A 12,689-nucleotide genomic window follows, 5' to 3' on the forward strand; every position below is an offset into this window, starting at 1 on the left:
GTCTAATCGGAGCTGTAGCCTCTGGCCTACACCAGAGCCACAGCAACATGGGATCCAAGCCACATCTGCAACCTACACAACAGCTCACAGCAACGCCGGATCCCCAACCCACTGAGCAAGGCCCCTGATCGAACCCACAACCTCATGGTTCCTAGTCGGATTCCTTAACCACTGAGCCGTGATGGGAACGCCTCAGGTTCTTTTCATAATAAAATTTTAGGTACCCCTCACCAAACCCTAGCACCCGTAAATGTGGGAATATGAAGTTCCAGGGGTCCCCAGAGTAAGTTTCCTAGACTGTCAAAACCCAATGTCCACCCCCCCCAGTGATGTTGGGGTCCCATTACCCACCTCCTCCTTGTAATCCAAATCTGGGTATTCAAGCTCATGTCCTCCAAAGTCCCAGAGATGCTGGACCACCTGCCTTCCAAGGCCAACAGAACCTCACCACAGATTCCCATCCACCCTCCCCTCCATTAAATATTTAGGTTTCAGAAGCCAGATTCACAGACTTCCACATTTGGTGACCTGAAAAAGCACATTTTGGGGCTCCCTGAAGAGAGTCAGCAACTAGATTCCTGTGGCCTCCGTGGTAAACCCAGAGGCTGGACTCTTCAGTGAAATCAAAGCAGCTCTCAGGGGCCCAACCTCTGCTGTATGTCAGGAACCTACCTATGGAAAGGAGAGTTTTTGCCTCTTTGTCATGGCCACTAGGAAGCCCAGAGCTAAATTTTGAAGACAATCCCAGGCTAGGGGTCAAATCAGAGCTGTAGATGCTGGCCTATACCACAGCCACAGAAATGTCAGATCCAAGCCATTTCTGTGACCTATACCACAGTTCACAGCAACACCGAATCCTTAACCCACTGAGCGAGGCCAGGAATTGAACCTGTGTCCTCATGGATACTAGTTGGGTTCGTTACCACTGAGCCACGAGGGGAACTCCCAAAGAAGTCATTCTTTTTGTTTGTTTTGTTTTTTTTAAGTCGTTCTCTCTCTCTCTCTTTTTTTTTTTTTTTTTTTTTTTTGTCTTTTTGCCTTTTCTAGGGCCACTCCCCCAGCATATGGAGGTTCCCAGGCTAGGGGTCTAATCGGTAATCGGAGCTGTAGCCATCAGCCTACAGCCACAGCCACAGCAGGCAATGCGGGATCCAAGCCACGTCATCAACCTACACCACAGGTCACGGCAATGCCGGATCCTTAACCCACTGAGCAAGGCCAGGAATTGAACCTGCAACCTCATGGTTCCTAGTCAGCTTTGTTAACCACTGAGCCACGACGGGAACTCCCCTAAGAGTCATTCTTGACCATCTAGTGTGTGCTGCACCCTTTCCCTAGGGTCGAGTTAGAGTATTTTCCCAGGGCCAGGCACTGCTCACATCAATGCACTTGCCTCAATTCATTTAATCCTCACGACAAGCCTGTGATGTCAGCAATATGAGATGGGGAAACGGGCAGACAGAATTTGGGTCTATTGCTCAAGATCAAATAGCTGGTCCTAGATGCTGAAGGAACAGAGCCCTACTGCCCTGCTTTAAGTCCTTTTTCCTCCCCTAGGGATCAAGGCAGTGGGTGAAAAGGAAGAGGGCATGGTGGCTCTATGCTCCCCACCTCGTCTCTGGCTCCCATTCCTCTTCATCCCCAGAAGAAAGTCACAGAAACTCCCACAGAGAAACTTGCATCAGTGCTTTCTGTTATTTTGGTATCCAGCGGGTGACCTGGAGCCCCAGCTCTGGTCCCAGATGAGCAAGTCCTTGGCTAACCTCTGGACCTTGGGGGGATGGCCCAGTTCTGTCACCAGGTCAAGAGGGGGCTGCTGGCCAGCCACGGGGGCTTCTGGGACACAGGTGGAAGGCCAAAACTGTCAGTTCCTCTTCATGGTTTCCTTGATCCACTCCAAGTAGCTGCAGACTTTGGTATAGACCCCAGGCTTGGTGGTGGTATCACAGGGGACATCACCCCAGGACACGATGCCCTGCAGGACACCCCCACAGACCAGGGGTCCCCCAGAGTCACCCTGTGGGGAGAAGGGGACGCTTGAGGGGGAACCCTCTGGACCCAGTGCCCCCACGCCCATCCTAATCACCATTAAGAATCACAATCAAAACTCAACCCAATCCCACCCCAGGCAAACCCACCCTAACTCAACTCAGTCCAACCCAATTTAACCCAATCCAACCCAACTCAACACAGCTCAATACAACTCAGCTACCTCAAGTCCAATTCCCCCCCATCCCTGAAACCACAGCCCAATAGACTCTCACATCTTTCCCATTCAAAATCTAGCCTAATTCATGCCTGTCCTCACTTCCAAGACAACCCAGCCCCAATCATCTTCTGCATCCCAAACACAATGCACCCCATCCCCAATTCAACCCTGATGTCTTTCTCACCTGAAATCAAACCAACTCCAGCCACTCATTCTCAACTCCAGCCCATGCTGCTCCCAAACCCTATGGTCCATCCCAACCCCAGCACCTCTCTGACCCTAACTGCAATCTCACTCCCATTCTAACTGCCCTTCCTTCTCCATCCCCAAATCTATAACACCCCCCACCCCCCAGCATATCCTCTGGCCCAAAGCAAGCCACCCGGCCCCATCCCAACTTCCAAACCAGTCCCCCCTCCCTCCTCCTTCCACCGCTCCCTCTCAGCTCTGACCTCACAGGAGTCGGTGCCTCCGCCCTCCACGCCCGCACACACCATGGTGTTCAACAGGCACCCCGGATAGTCCTTGTTACAAGATGCAGTCGAGATAACACTGATGTTGCCACAATGCAGCGTATCTGGGAGGCTCACTGGGGAGGACAGTGGATTTGGAGTGAATGCATAAAGTCTCAAGCCCTTGTCCCCTCTGCCCAAGAGCCCTGGCAAGCAGGATCCTCCAGGCCTGATATCCAGCTCCCTCCTTTCACGCACCTTGTGACTCTGGCCTCCCGGTGGCCCCAGGCTCCTTGCCAGACACCAGGCCCCAGCCGGACACCACACAGGCCTCGCCGGGCCGGGGGCAGCGCGTGGGCAGCGGGATCGGATGCACTTTGGCAGAGAGGTGCGCGGGCCGGAGGAGACGCAGCAACATGACATCGTGGCGGTGGCTTCTTTCTTCGTAACGAGGATGTGGGATGATGCGAGCAACAGCCCGCAGTTGCTCGGGGCCATCGCGCTTGCGCAGATTGTGCTCGCCCAAGCGCACTCTCATGCCGCTGTGCGCGGGCGGAGTGAAGAGCAGACAGAAAGGTCAAAGAGCGTGCCACTTGGGGTTCCCTGGCCCTCTGGGTATCTCTAGATCCCATTACCCTTTCCCCAAGACCCTGAAGCCAGTAGTTCCAGCCCCTGTCTTTCAGAAACCAAGGTGCCAAAGTCATGCACACTCCTGGAACTCATTTCCCGCCCCCCCACCACCGCCAGGCTCCAGCTCTTCCTCTGAATCAAAGATTCTCAGATCCTAGACCCTCCCGCCAAGCCACTCAGGACCGTGAGCCCTGCCTTCATACCGGGTTTGGCAGTGAGCTGCAGTCAGCACCCAGTTCGGGGAAATGAGGGAAGCGCCACAGTTGAAGCGTCCGTGCTCAAAGAGGGCCACTTGCCATGGCTGGGAGTGGGGTGCACACTCTTCACCCCTCGCCTTGTCACTGTCGTCTTGGGCCCCTGGGGGAGGGAACAGAGGAAGATCCTTGAGGACAAAGTTCTTTTCCTTCCCCGAGTCCTCACTACCTACTTTCCACCCGTGTCTTCTCCCAACTTCTTAAGATTTGTTAAGCACTGCCTTCTCTCTAGCTTTGACCACTGCTGTCCCCAGAACTGTCCCTCTGCCCTCAGCCCCCACCCATTTGCTACAGGGCTCTGGGAGAAAGAGGACAAGGAAAAGGGCAGAGGGCAAGAGTCCTCTGTGATTAAGAGTGAAGGCAAGGACGATGAATACAGGTCCAGAGAGATGGCCACTTGGAACCAGCCATTAAAGGTCATCGAGCTGTCATAGACATCAAAAAGATGTGACCACTTAATATGTATGACGCACAGTTTTGGCTCCAGAGTCTGGACGTCTCAGCCAAACGCAGTGTGTCTCACAAGGACGCAGATGTGGCCACACAAGGTCACAGGCAAATACACAGTCACGATCAGTCTTCCGAACTTAGCAGCTGATAAGGGCAGCACTTGAAGCTGAAATTCACTGGCAGGTACATGGGTTGCAGCTTCAGGAATCCCAGCACAGAAGTTCACATGTATATAGGATCAGGGACAGTTCAGACACAAGTGTGCCTGTGCACGTGCACACACACACACACACACACACACAGATTTGGACATAGGAGCTCAGACCTAAATTTCCAGGGCGGAGCTGCATATACTAGGTCACAGGTTTGTGCACTTGGCCATGGGGTCTGAACAAGGTGAGTCCTTAATAAGGGTCTATGGGGAGAAACTCTTGATATACAAGTGGGCCCCCAAAGACTTGTCACCAACATGGGTCTGGAGTATAGTGGTGACATCTAGTGTAAAGCCCCCTGGATCCAAACATACTCTCTCTAGGACTTTAAGCAAACTGATCTCTCTGTGCCTCTATCTCCTCATCTGTATAATGAGATTATTGCAAGAATTAAATAGGGGAGAAAGAGGGAAAGTGAGACTATGATGTCTGGCACATGAATTACCTAATAAATATTAGTTATTTTATTTTCATTTTTTGGCTAGGCCCATGGCATGTGGAAATTCCCAGGGCAGGGATCAAACCCATGCCACAGCAGAGACCCAGCCACAGCAGAGACAATACTGGATCCTTAACCTTCTGTGCCACAAGAGAACTCCCAAGTTCTTTTCTTTTCTTTTTTCTTTTTTTCTTTTTTTTTTAGGGCTGCACCCACAGCATATGGAGGTTCCCAGGCTAGGCGTTGAAGCGTAGCTACACCACAGCCACAGCAACGCCAGATCTGGGCTGCATCTGTGACCTACACCACAGCTTGTAGCAACGCCAGATCCTTAACCCATGGAGCAAGGCCAGGGATCGAACTTGCATCCTCATAGTTACTAGTCAGATTCATTTCCACTGAGCCATGATGGGAACACCTGGAGTTATTTTAAACAAAGGACGTGCAGATTTATTTATGTGCATGTATGTGCAGACGTTTGAGTGTGAACTTAGCCTAAGTAGGTCAGATGTATGTGCAGGTGGAGAGAGTCAAGGTCAAAACTAAGATTCATCCCCAAGCCTCTTTGCAGAGCTTCAAAGTTAAAGAACCGACCTGTCCCAGAGCTCAGATGTAGACTCCCTAGATTGGACCCAGAGAAACATCAGACACAGAGGTGGCATTCAAGGTCAAAGACACGTTGCTGGAGACACAGGCAGCTAGAACAGGACATAGTTATCCACCTCTAGATCTGCCCCCAAGTCACTCGGCTTTCAAGGTCACTCATCAAGTTTAAGAGCTGGGGACCTGGTTCTCACAGATAAGCTGGATGTGGACACCCACCCACCCACCACAGTGCACCCTGCACAGAGATGTGTTAAGATCACAGGACCATGGAGTTCCCGTCATGCCTCAGTGGGTAATGAATCTGACTAGCATCCATGAGGACGCAGGTTCGATCCCTGGCCTCGCTCAGCGGGTTAAGGATCTGGAGTTGCCATGAGCTGTGGTGTAGGTCACAGATGCAGCGAGGACCCTGTGTTGCTGGGGCTGTGGTGTAGACTGGCAGCAGCTGTAGCTCCGACTCGACTGGTAGCCTGGGAATCTCCATATGCTGCAAGTGCGGCCCTAAAAAAAGCAAAAAAATAAAAATAAAAAAGAAATAAAAAGATCACAGGACCATGACCCCCTATGCTGGGACGTGGATATGTCCCTTCAAAGTCACAGCCAGCACAGACACTCACCCCATTTGCATAGTCACACCAAATGCCCACACTCTCCCCACCAGGGTCAGGAACGGGGCCAAGGGCCCTGGCAAGGCCGGGGGGAACGCGGATGTGGTGGACAAGGGGCTTAGCAAGGGAAGGGTGGGGTCGTCCTACAAACAAGGACAGGGAGGGTGCGGGCTGAACAGCTGGCCACCGAGGCCACTCCTGGCCAGTCCAAGCTGGTGGAGGGTGGGGGCCCAGCTGGGTGCAGCGGGCTGGCAGGAGGCAGGGAGGGGAGAGCTCAGAGCCCCAGGGGAGGCTGGCAGCGGGGCAGGGGATGGAGTCTGAGGGGCCCCCAGGAGTGAGGGTCATGTGAGGTTGGGTGGGTAATAAAAGTCCGCCTTCAGCGTCTCCAGGGTGGAGGCGTCAGGTTACAATTCATTTCTCCGTGAATGGTGGTGGCTGAATGTGGTCTGGAGCCACCAGGGGTCACCTTGACCTGATGATTGCCCCTCCTGGAGCTGCAAATCCCTCCCCTGTCAAATGAGGCCAGAAGTGCACAAGCCCCTAAGCCCCAAGCTCAAGGCCTTGTATAAATCAAATGCCCAGCATCACCCACCCTTACTGGGCACTACCCTGGGGCCAGGACCACATTTTGTTGTTGCTTTTTAGGGCCGCAACCGTGGCATATGGAAGTTCCCAGACTAGGGGTCTACACCACAGCCACAGCAACGTGGGATCTGAGCCAGCTCATGGCAACACTGGATCCTTCACCCACTGAGCAAGGCCAGAGATCGAACCCGCAACCTCATGGATCCTTGTTGGTCTTGTTACCCACAACGGGAACTTCCAGGACCACGAATTTAATTCTCACAAGCGCATGAGAGGGCCTGTGTTTCCTCTCCCCACGGTACAGTTAGGGAACCCGAGTCACAGAGACGTTAAGTAATTAGAAAGCGGCAGCGGCAGAATTTGAACCCAGACTTTGTGTTCTTGAGCCTCCCGGCATTTGTTTAATGGGTCTTATACCAGCTTTACCTAATTGTGTTGCTGAACCCTCCCCATTATGGCTGCAGGTTGGAGCTTCCAGAGAAGGTACTCAAGGACCAGAGAGGTGAAGCAATTCCTTGAAGTCACACAGCAAGGAAGGGGCAGCCCTTGAATTCCAGCTCGGGTCTGTGTCACCCCAGGGCCATGTTCACTGTCATGGGGACTCCAGAACAGCCCCAAGCCCCTGACAGACCGCTCCTGGAGTAGGGTGAGGACCCAGGGACCTTGGCGGGTAGCTGGGGTGGGGGTGGGTTGGCGGATCAGTAGATGGTGGGGGAGGGGCTGGCAGACTGCACCCTGGGCATGCTGGTGGACTGGGGGGGCCCCACACTCCCCCGGACCCTGGGCCCACCTCACCTGCACAGGTCAGCAGGAAAGAGAAGATGAGGTGAGACGTGAGAAGCAGCCCCATTGTGGAGGAGGAGCCAGGGCTCGGGGCGGAAGTCTGGGGGCGGGAGAGAATGAATTGGTTGAGCCTGGACCCTCCTGCCCCCACCTGGATCCCTCCAAACACAAGCTCATCCCACCTGCTCACTCGCTCTCTGTCTGTCTTCTCTTTTCTGGCCGCCCTGCCGTTGGAGTTCCAGAGATCAGATCTGAGCTGCTGTTGCGGCCTGCACAACAGCAATGCAGCTGGGGATCGAACCTGCCTTGAGGTGGTTCGATTGGCAGAGATGCCACCAATCCTGTTGCGCTGCCCGCCTATACCACAGCCACAGCCACAGCCACAGCCACAGCAACGCAGGATTCGTAACCCACAGGGCGAGGCCAGGGATCGAACCCAGGTCCTCATGGATACTAGTCGGGTTCTTAACCCACTGAGCCACAAGGGGAACTGGCTCTAAGCCCCCCTCCTTTTCACTATCTTTGTTCTCCAGCCCAACATGCTCCTCCTCCAGGATTCTCCATCTCCCAAGGGTCTGCTGTTCCTCCAGGCACCGGGGCAGACCCCGCAGGTGCCCTCCAACCTTGGCAGACACCAACCCCATCCGTTTGCCCCAAGGCTCGGGCTCAGGATTCGGTCTTTCTGCACTCGATATCCTGCCTCGTGTCCTCTCCGGTCTTTTTCCCTAAGTCTGTCCCTCCACTCAAGTCTCACCCCCCCCACCAGCCTGTCCCCTTACACGGCCCCACAGAGTCTTTCTACACCCCGAGTTGACCAGGTCCCTTTTCACAGCCCTCGCAGACTCCCAGCGCCCCCAGGATAACATCCCAGCCACCCACCCCCGCAGCCTCACTTTCAAGGACAGGAGTGGCTTCTTCCCTTGCAGCCCCTCTGGCCGGATCTCTCATGACCTTGTCCTTTAGCTGCAGCCCATTCTTCCATCTTTCCGCCTGCAATCTCATGCCTCTGCACTTTTGCACAGGCTGTTCCTTCTCCCAACTATGCTGTTCCCGTCAATGGCCACTTTCTCCTTAAGGCTTTTTCTGATGTCCCCAGATCAATGGTCTCTGCCTCTCCAACCAGCACAAGAACCCCCTGAGGGCAGGCCTGGCCTGGCCGGACCCTGGCTCCCCAGCACTGCCCGGTGCAGGGATTTAGGAATGAATGAAAGTCCTACTTCCAAATTCATATTTGTCCTCTGAGGCTTAGCCCTCCCCTCATCTGGGAGACCTTGATAATTTTTTTTTTTTTTTTTTTTTTTTACTTTTTAGGGCCACACCTGCAGCATATGGAGGTTCCCCGGCTAGGGGTCAAATCAGAGCTATAGACGTCAGCCTACGCCACAGCCACACGGGATCCGAGCCATGTCTTCAACCTACACGACAGCTCACAGCAACACCAGATCCTTAACCCACTGAGTGAGGCGAGGGATCGAACCTGCGTCCCCGTGGTTACGAGTCAGGTCCTCAGGTTTGTTAACCACTGAGCCATAACAGGAACTCCTGGGAGACCCTGATACTTAACAGGTATCAGGTATCTTTTCTGGGTCCTACAGTACCTGTTCTGGTTCACTTGGCTTGGGGTCCTCTCTGGGTCCCCAGCCCTGCCCAGCTAGGAGCCCGGCATACAGGAGGACTCGGGGAGGTTGTGCTGAGCTGCCCTGCACCCGTGACAACTCATGATCTTGTTCTTGGCTCTGGTACAAGACAGCCTCCCGACTCCCTCGATCCCGCCCCCTCCCCCCGCCCATCCCGCTGCAGCGCCTTCGGCATCTCCAGGACATTTTCTTGGTTCAGGTTCAATGCAGGGCCTCAGTGAAGGACACCTGGCCCTACCCAGGTGCCCTTGACCTCAGCTCCCTCAGAGCGGTCCGTGTCTGCTCCCCGGAACCAGGGCCTCCCAGCTCCACCCTAGACCAGGGCAGACCCAGGTCTCTACTCGCTCCAACCCCCCTGCCCCATCTCAAAGGCCTCACCCCCTCCAGATCCTCCTGCAGTATCTGGGGCGGCGTGGATGCCAGAAGAAAAGGAGCAGACACTTGAATGCCTGAATTTATAAGTTCCCAGCCCCACCCGGGTCTGGGGGGGGGTGGGAAGGTAGGGTGGGGTGGGAGGTGGCTGAGAGTCGGGTTTACAGGCGGGGACGCCTAGACAGCTGGTGGGGCGGGGGACAGGGCCTAATGAGCATTTATTAGGCTGAAGCTTTGGGCCGAGTCTGTGGGGAGGAACCTCCCTACCAGGGGCAGTTCATCGAGGGGGAGGAGGCAGGACGGCAAGTAGGGGGAAATCAGAGGAGATAAAAATACAGAGCCGTGGAGTTCTTGTTGTGGCTCCGCGGTTAGCGGAACCCGACTAGCATCCATGAGGACACAGGTTCGATCCCTGGCCTCTCTCAACAGGTTAAGGATCTGGCGTTGCCATGAGCTGTGGTGTAGGTTGCACTCGGATCCCGCATTGCTGTGGCTGTGGTATAGGCCAGCAGCTGTAGCTCTGATTCGACCCCTAGCCTGGAAACTTCCATATGCCGTGGGTGCAGTCCTAAAGAGACAAAAAGACCCCCCCCCAAAAAAAAATACAGAGCCAGGAGTCTGGAGCATGTAATCTGAACCTGAGGGTAGAAACTGGATTCTAGAAGCATGCTTCTTGTGCCTGGACTAGAGCACTGAATCTTGGATTCAGGACCTGGACTAGGATCCCCGATTCTGGATTCTGGACTCTTTTCTTTCTTTTTTTTTTTTTTTTTTTTTTGCATTTTTTTAGAGCCACACCCACAGTATATGTAGGTTCCCAGGCTAGAGGTCTACTTGGAGCTACAGATGCCAGTCTACGCCACAGCCACGGCAACACAGGATCTGAGCTGTGTCTATGACCTACACCACAGCTCTAGGAAACACTGGATCCTTAACCCACATGAGCGAGGCCAGGGATTGAACCTTCAGCCTCATGATTCCTAGTTGGATTTGTTTCCACTGTGCCATGATGGGAACTCCCAGGACTGTCTATTCGTGATTCTGGACCATGGATCTCTGATTCTGGATTCTAGACAGTAGAGTCTAGATCTCCACAACCGATCCTGGATCTTTGGGTTCCAGACTTCCTTGTTTCTGGATCTTGGCGTCTGGATCCAGATCTCTGGGTCTGGCCCTCCAAATCTGAATTCTGAGTTGGGGAGTCTGGAATCAGGCTTTGGAGTCTGGCTTCTGGAGTTTGGGTCTGGAGTCCAGATCCTGACGTCTGGCTGAAGCAGATCTACGGAAAGATCCTGATGAAGGGGAGGAGACTGAGGTGGGGGGGAGGCCAGGTGGAGGGCGTGGCCTGAAGATCTGAGGGGCGGGTCTGATGTGGCCAAGAGCCTGGGGTCTGTCCTGGGGCCCGGAGGTAACTCGTACTTTCCCCACAGGGAGGGGCCGAGATGAAGAGCATGTTGGAGGGTGCGGACGAATGGGTGGGAGTTCACGCCCCTCTTCCCCAAAGTTCAGCTCTGTCCTGGCCTGTCCCTTCCCCCACCACGTTGCCCCCCTAGCCAGGTCCCCTGCCCGCCTTCAGCTCCATCTGGCCCAGTGCAGCTTCAGCGCCCAACTGTCAAGAACTCTGAAGGGGGAGTTCCCGAGGTGGCTTAGTGGGTTAAGAATTGGACGAGGAAGGACACTTCCATCGTGGCTCAGCAATAATGAACCTGACTAGGATCCATGAGGATGTGGGTTCGATCCCTGACCTCGATCAGTGGGTTCAGGATCCGGGGTTGCCATGAGCTGGGGTGTAGATCGCAGACATGGCTCGGACCCGTGTTGCTGTGGCTTCGGTGTAGGCTGGCAGCTGCGGCTCTGATTCATCCCTTTGCCCGGGAACCTCCATATGCCGCGAGTGCGGCCCTAAAAAGAAAAACAATACAAAACAACAAGAAGAAGAACTCTGAAGGGTCTCGGATGTTACTGACATATAGACAAACACGGTCGCTGGCCCCGGTTTCCTGGGTAGGGGCAGGACGCACCAGACTCTGAGTCAGAGACAGGGTTTTATTACTCAGGGCTCAGCAGACAGACATCACGGCCAGTTTCCGCACCTGCCCGTCCCTTCCAGCCCAGCAGCCAGGCACCATTGATTCATTTTGCCTGTTCTAGACTTCCACACACAAGCAGAATCATAGTAGACATTTAGTGTCTGTCTTCTTTCCCTCAGCACAGGGATTTTGAGATGCTTCTCTGTTGTCGTATGTACATATCAAGGAATAACGTTCCATTGAATGGACAGTTCATAGAGCGTCCATTCGCCTCTTCATGGACATTTGGGTTGTTTCCGATTTGGCTATTACAGTTTTTTTAATTTCAATTTAAAAATTTAAAAAATTTTTAGGGCCGCACTCGTGGCATATGGAGGTTCCCAGGCTAGGGGTCAAATCAGAGCTACCGCTGCGAGCCTACACCACAGCCACAGCAACACAGGATCCAAGTGGCATCTTTGATCTGCACCACAGCTCATGGCAACATCAGATCCTTAACCCACTGAGAATAGCCAGGGATTGAACCTGCAGCTTCATGGTTTCTAGCCAGATGCGATTCCGCTGCACCATGACGGGAACTCCCTATTATTATTTTTTTTAAGTATATATTTTTTTGTCTTTTTAGGGCTACACCCGAGGCATATGGAGGTTCCTAGGCTAGAGGTCCAGTCGGAGCTGTAGCTGCTGACCTACGCCACAGCCACAGCAATGCGGGATCTGAGCCACGTCTGTGATCTACACCACAGCTCACAGAAACTCCGGGTCCTTAACCCACTGCTCGAGCCCAGGAATTGAACCTGAATCGCCATGGGTACTAGTTGGGTTCTTAACCTGCTGAGCCACAATGGGAACTCCCCAAATTAAGGAGTCTTAAAATGCATTTAAGAAGACGAAACCTGGGGAGTTCCTGTCGTGGCATAGTGGTTAACGAATCCGACTAGGAACCATGAGGTTGTGGGTTCGATCCCTGGCCTTGCTCAGTGGGTTAAGGATCCCGCGTTGCCGTGAGCTGTGGTGTAGGTCGCAGACACGGCTCGGATCCTGCGTTGCTGTGGCTCTGGCCTAGGCAGGTGGCTACAGCTCCGATTAGACCCCTAGCCCGGGAACCTCCATATGCCGCAGGAGTGGCCCAAGAAATGGCAAAAAAAAAAGACAAAAAGACAAACAAGAAGACGAAACCTAAATAAGTCAACTAAAGCTAAATAAACCGAAGGAGGAATTCCAATTTTTTGCCATTTGCTGATTTGACTTTTCAGAAAGGACAACAGCCACAGAATCCATTTCTCCTAGCCTCCCATGGAGGTCTCCCCCCGCTTTTTTTTTGCTTTTTAGGGCTGCATCTGTGGCATATGGATGCCCCCAGGCTACAGCTAACAGCCTACATCACAGCTAACAGCAACACCAGATACTTAACCCACTGAG

General features: G+C 53.7%; 1 protein-coding gene across 1 annotated transcript; it reads right to left on the reverse strand.

Annotated features, from left to right (window-relative positions):
* Nucleotides 1–1,679: 1,679 nt before the first annotated feature.
* Nucleotides 1,680–9,278, reverse strand: KLK15 (kallikrein related peptidase 15). Its single transcript, XM_013998716.3, has 6 exons — nucleotides 9,244–9,278; nucleotides 7,241–7,328; nucleotides 3,495–3,648; nucleotides 2,920–3,203; nucleotides 2,662–2,798; nucleotides 1,680–2,017 (listed from the first exon to the last, which is right to left on the reverse strand). The coding sequence occupies exons 2-6, from the start codon at nucleotides 7,293–7,295 to the stop codon at nucleotides 1,865–1,867; spliced, it is 783 nt and encodes a 260-aa protein (XP_013854170.1). The 5' UTR covers nucleotides 7,296–7,328; nucleotides 9,244–9,278; the 3' UTR covers nucleotides 1,680–1,864.
* Between the last annotated feature and the right edge of the window lie 3,411 nt (nucleotides 9,279–12,689).

The sequence above is a fragment of the Sus scrofa genome, chromosome 6, assembly GCF_054392235.1.
Source record: "Sus scrofa isolate SSC_HxYL_T2T_F1_AM1 chromosome 6, Sscrofa_HxYL_maternal_Yorkshire_Landrace_v2.0, whole genome shotgun sequence".
NCBI lineage: Eukaryota > Metazoa > Chordata > Mammalia > Artiodactyla > Suidae > Sus > Sus scrofa.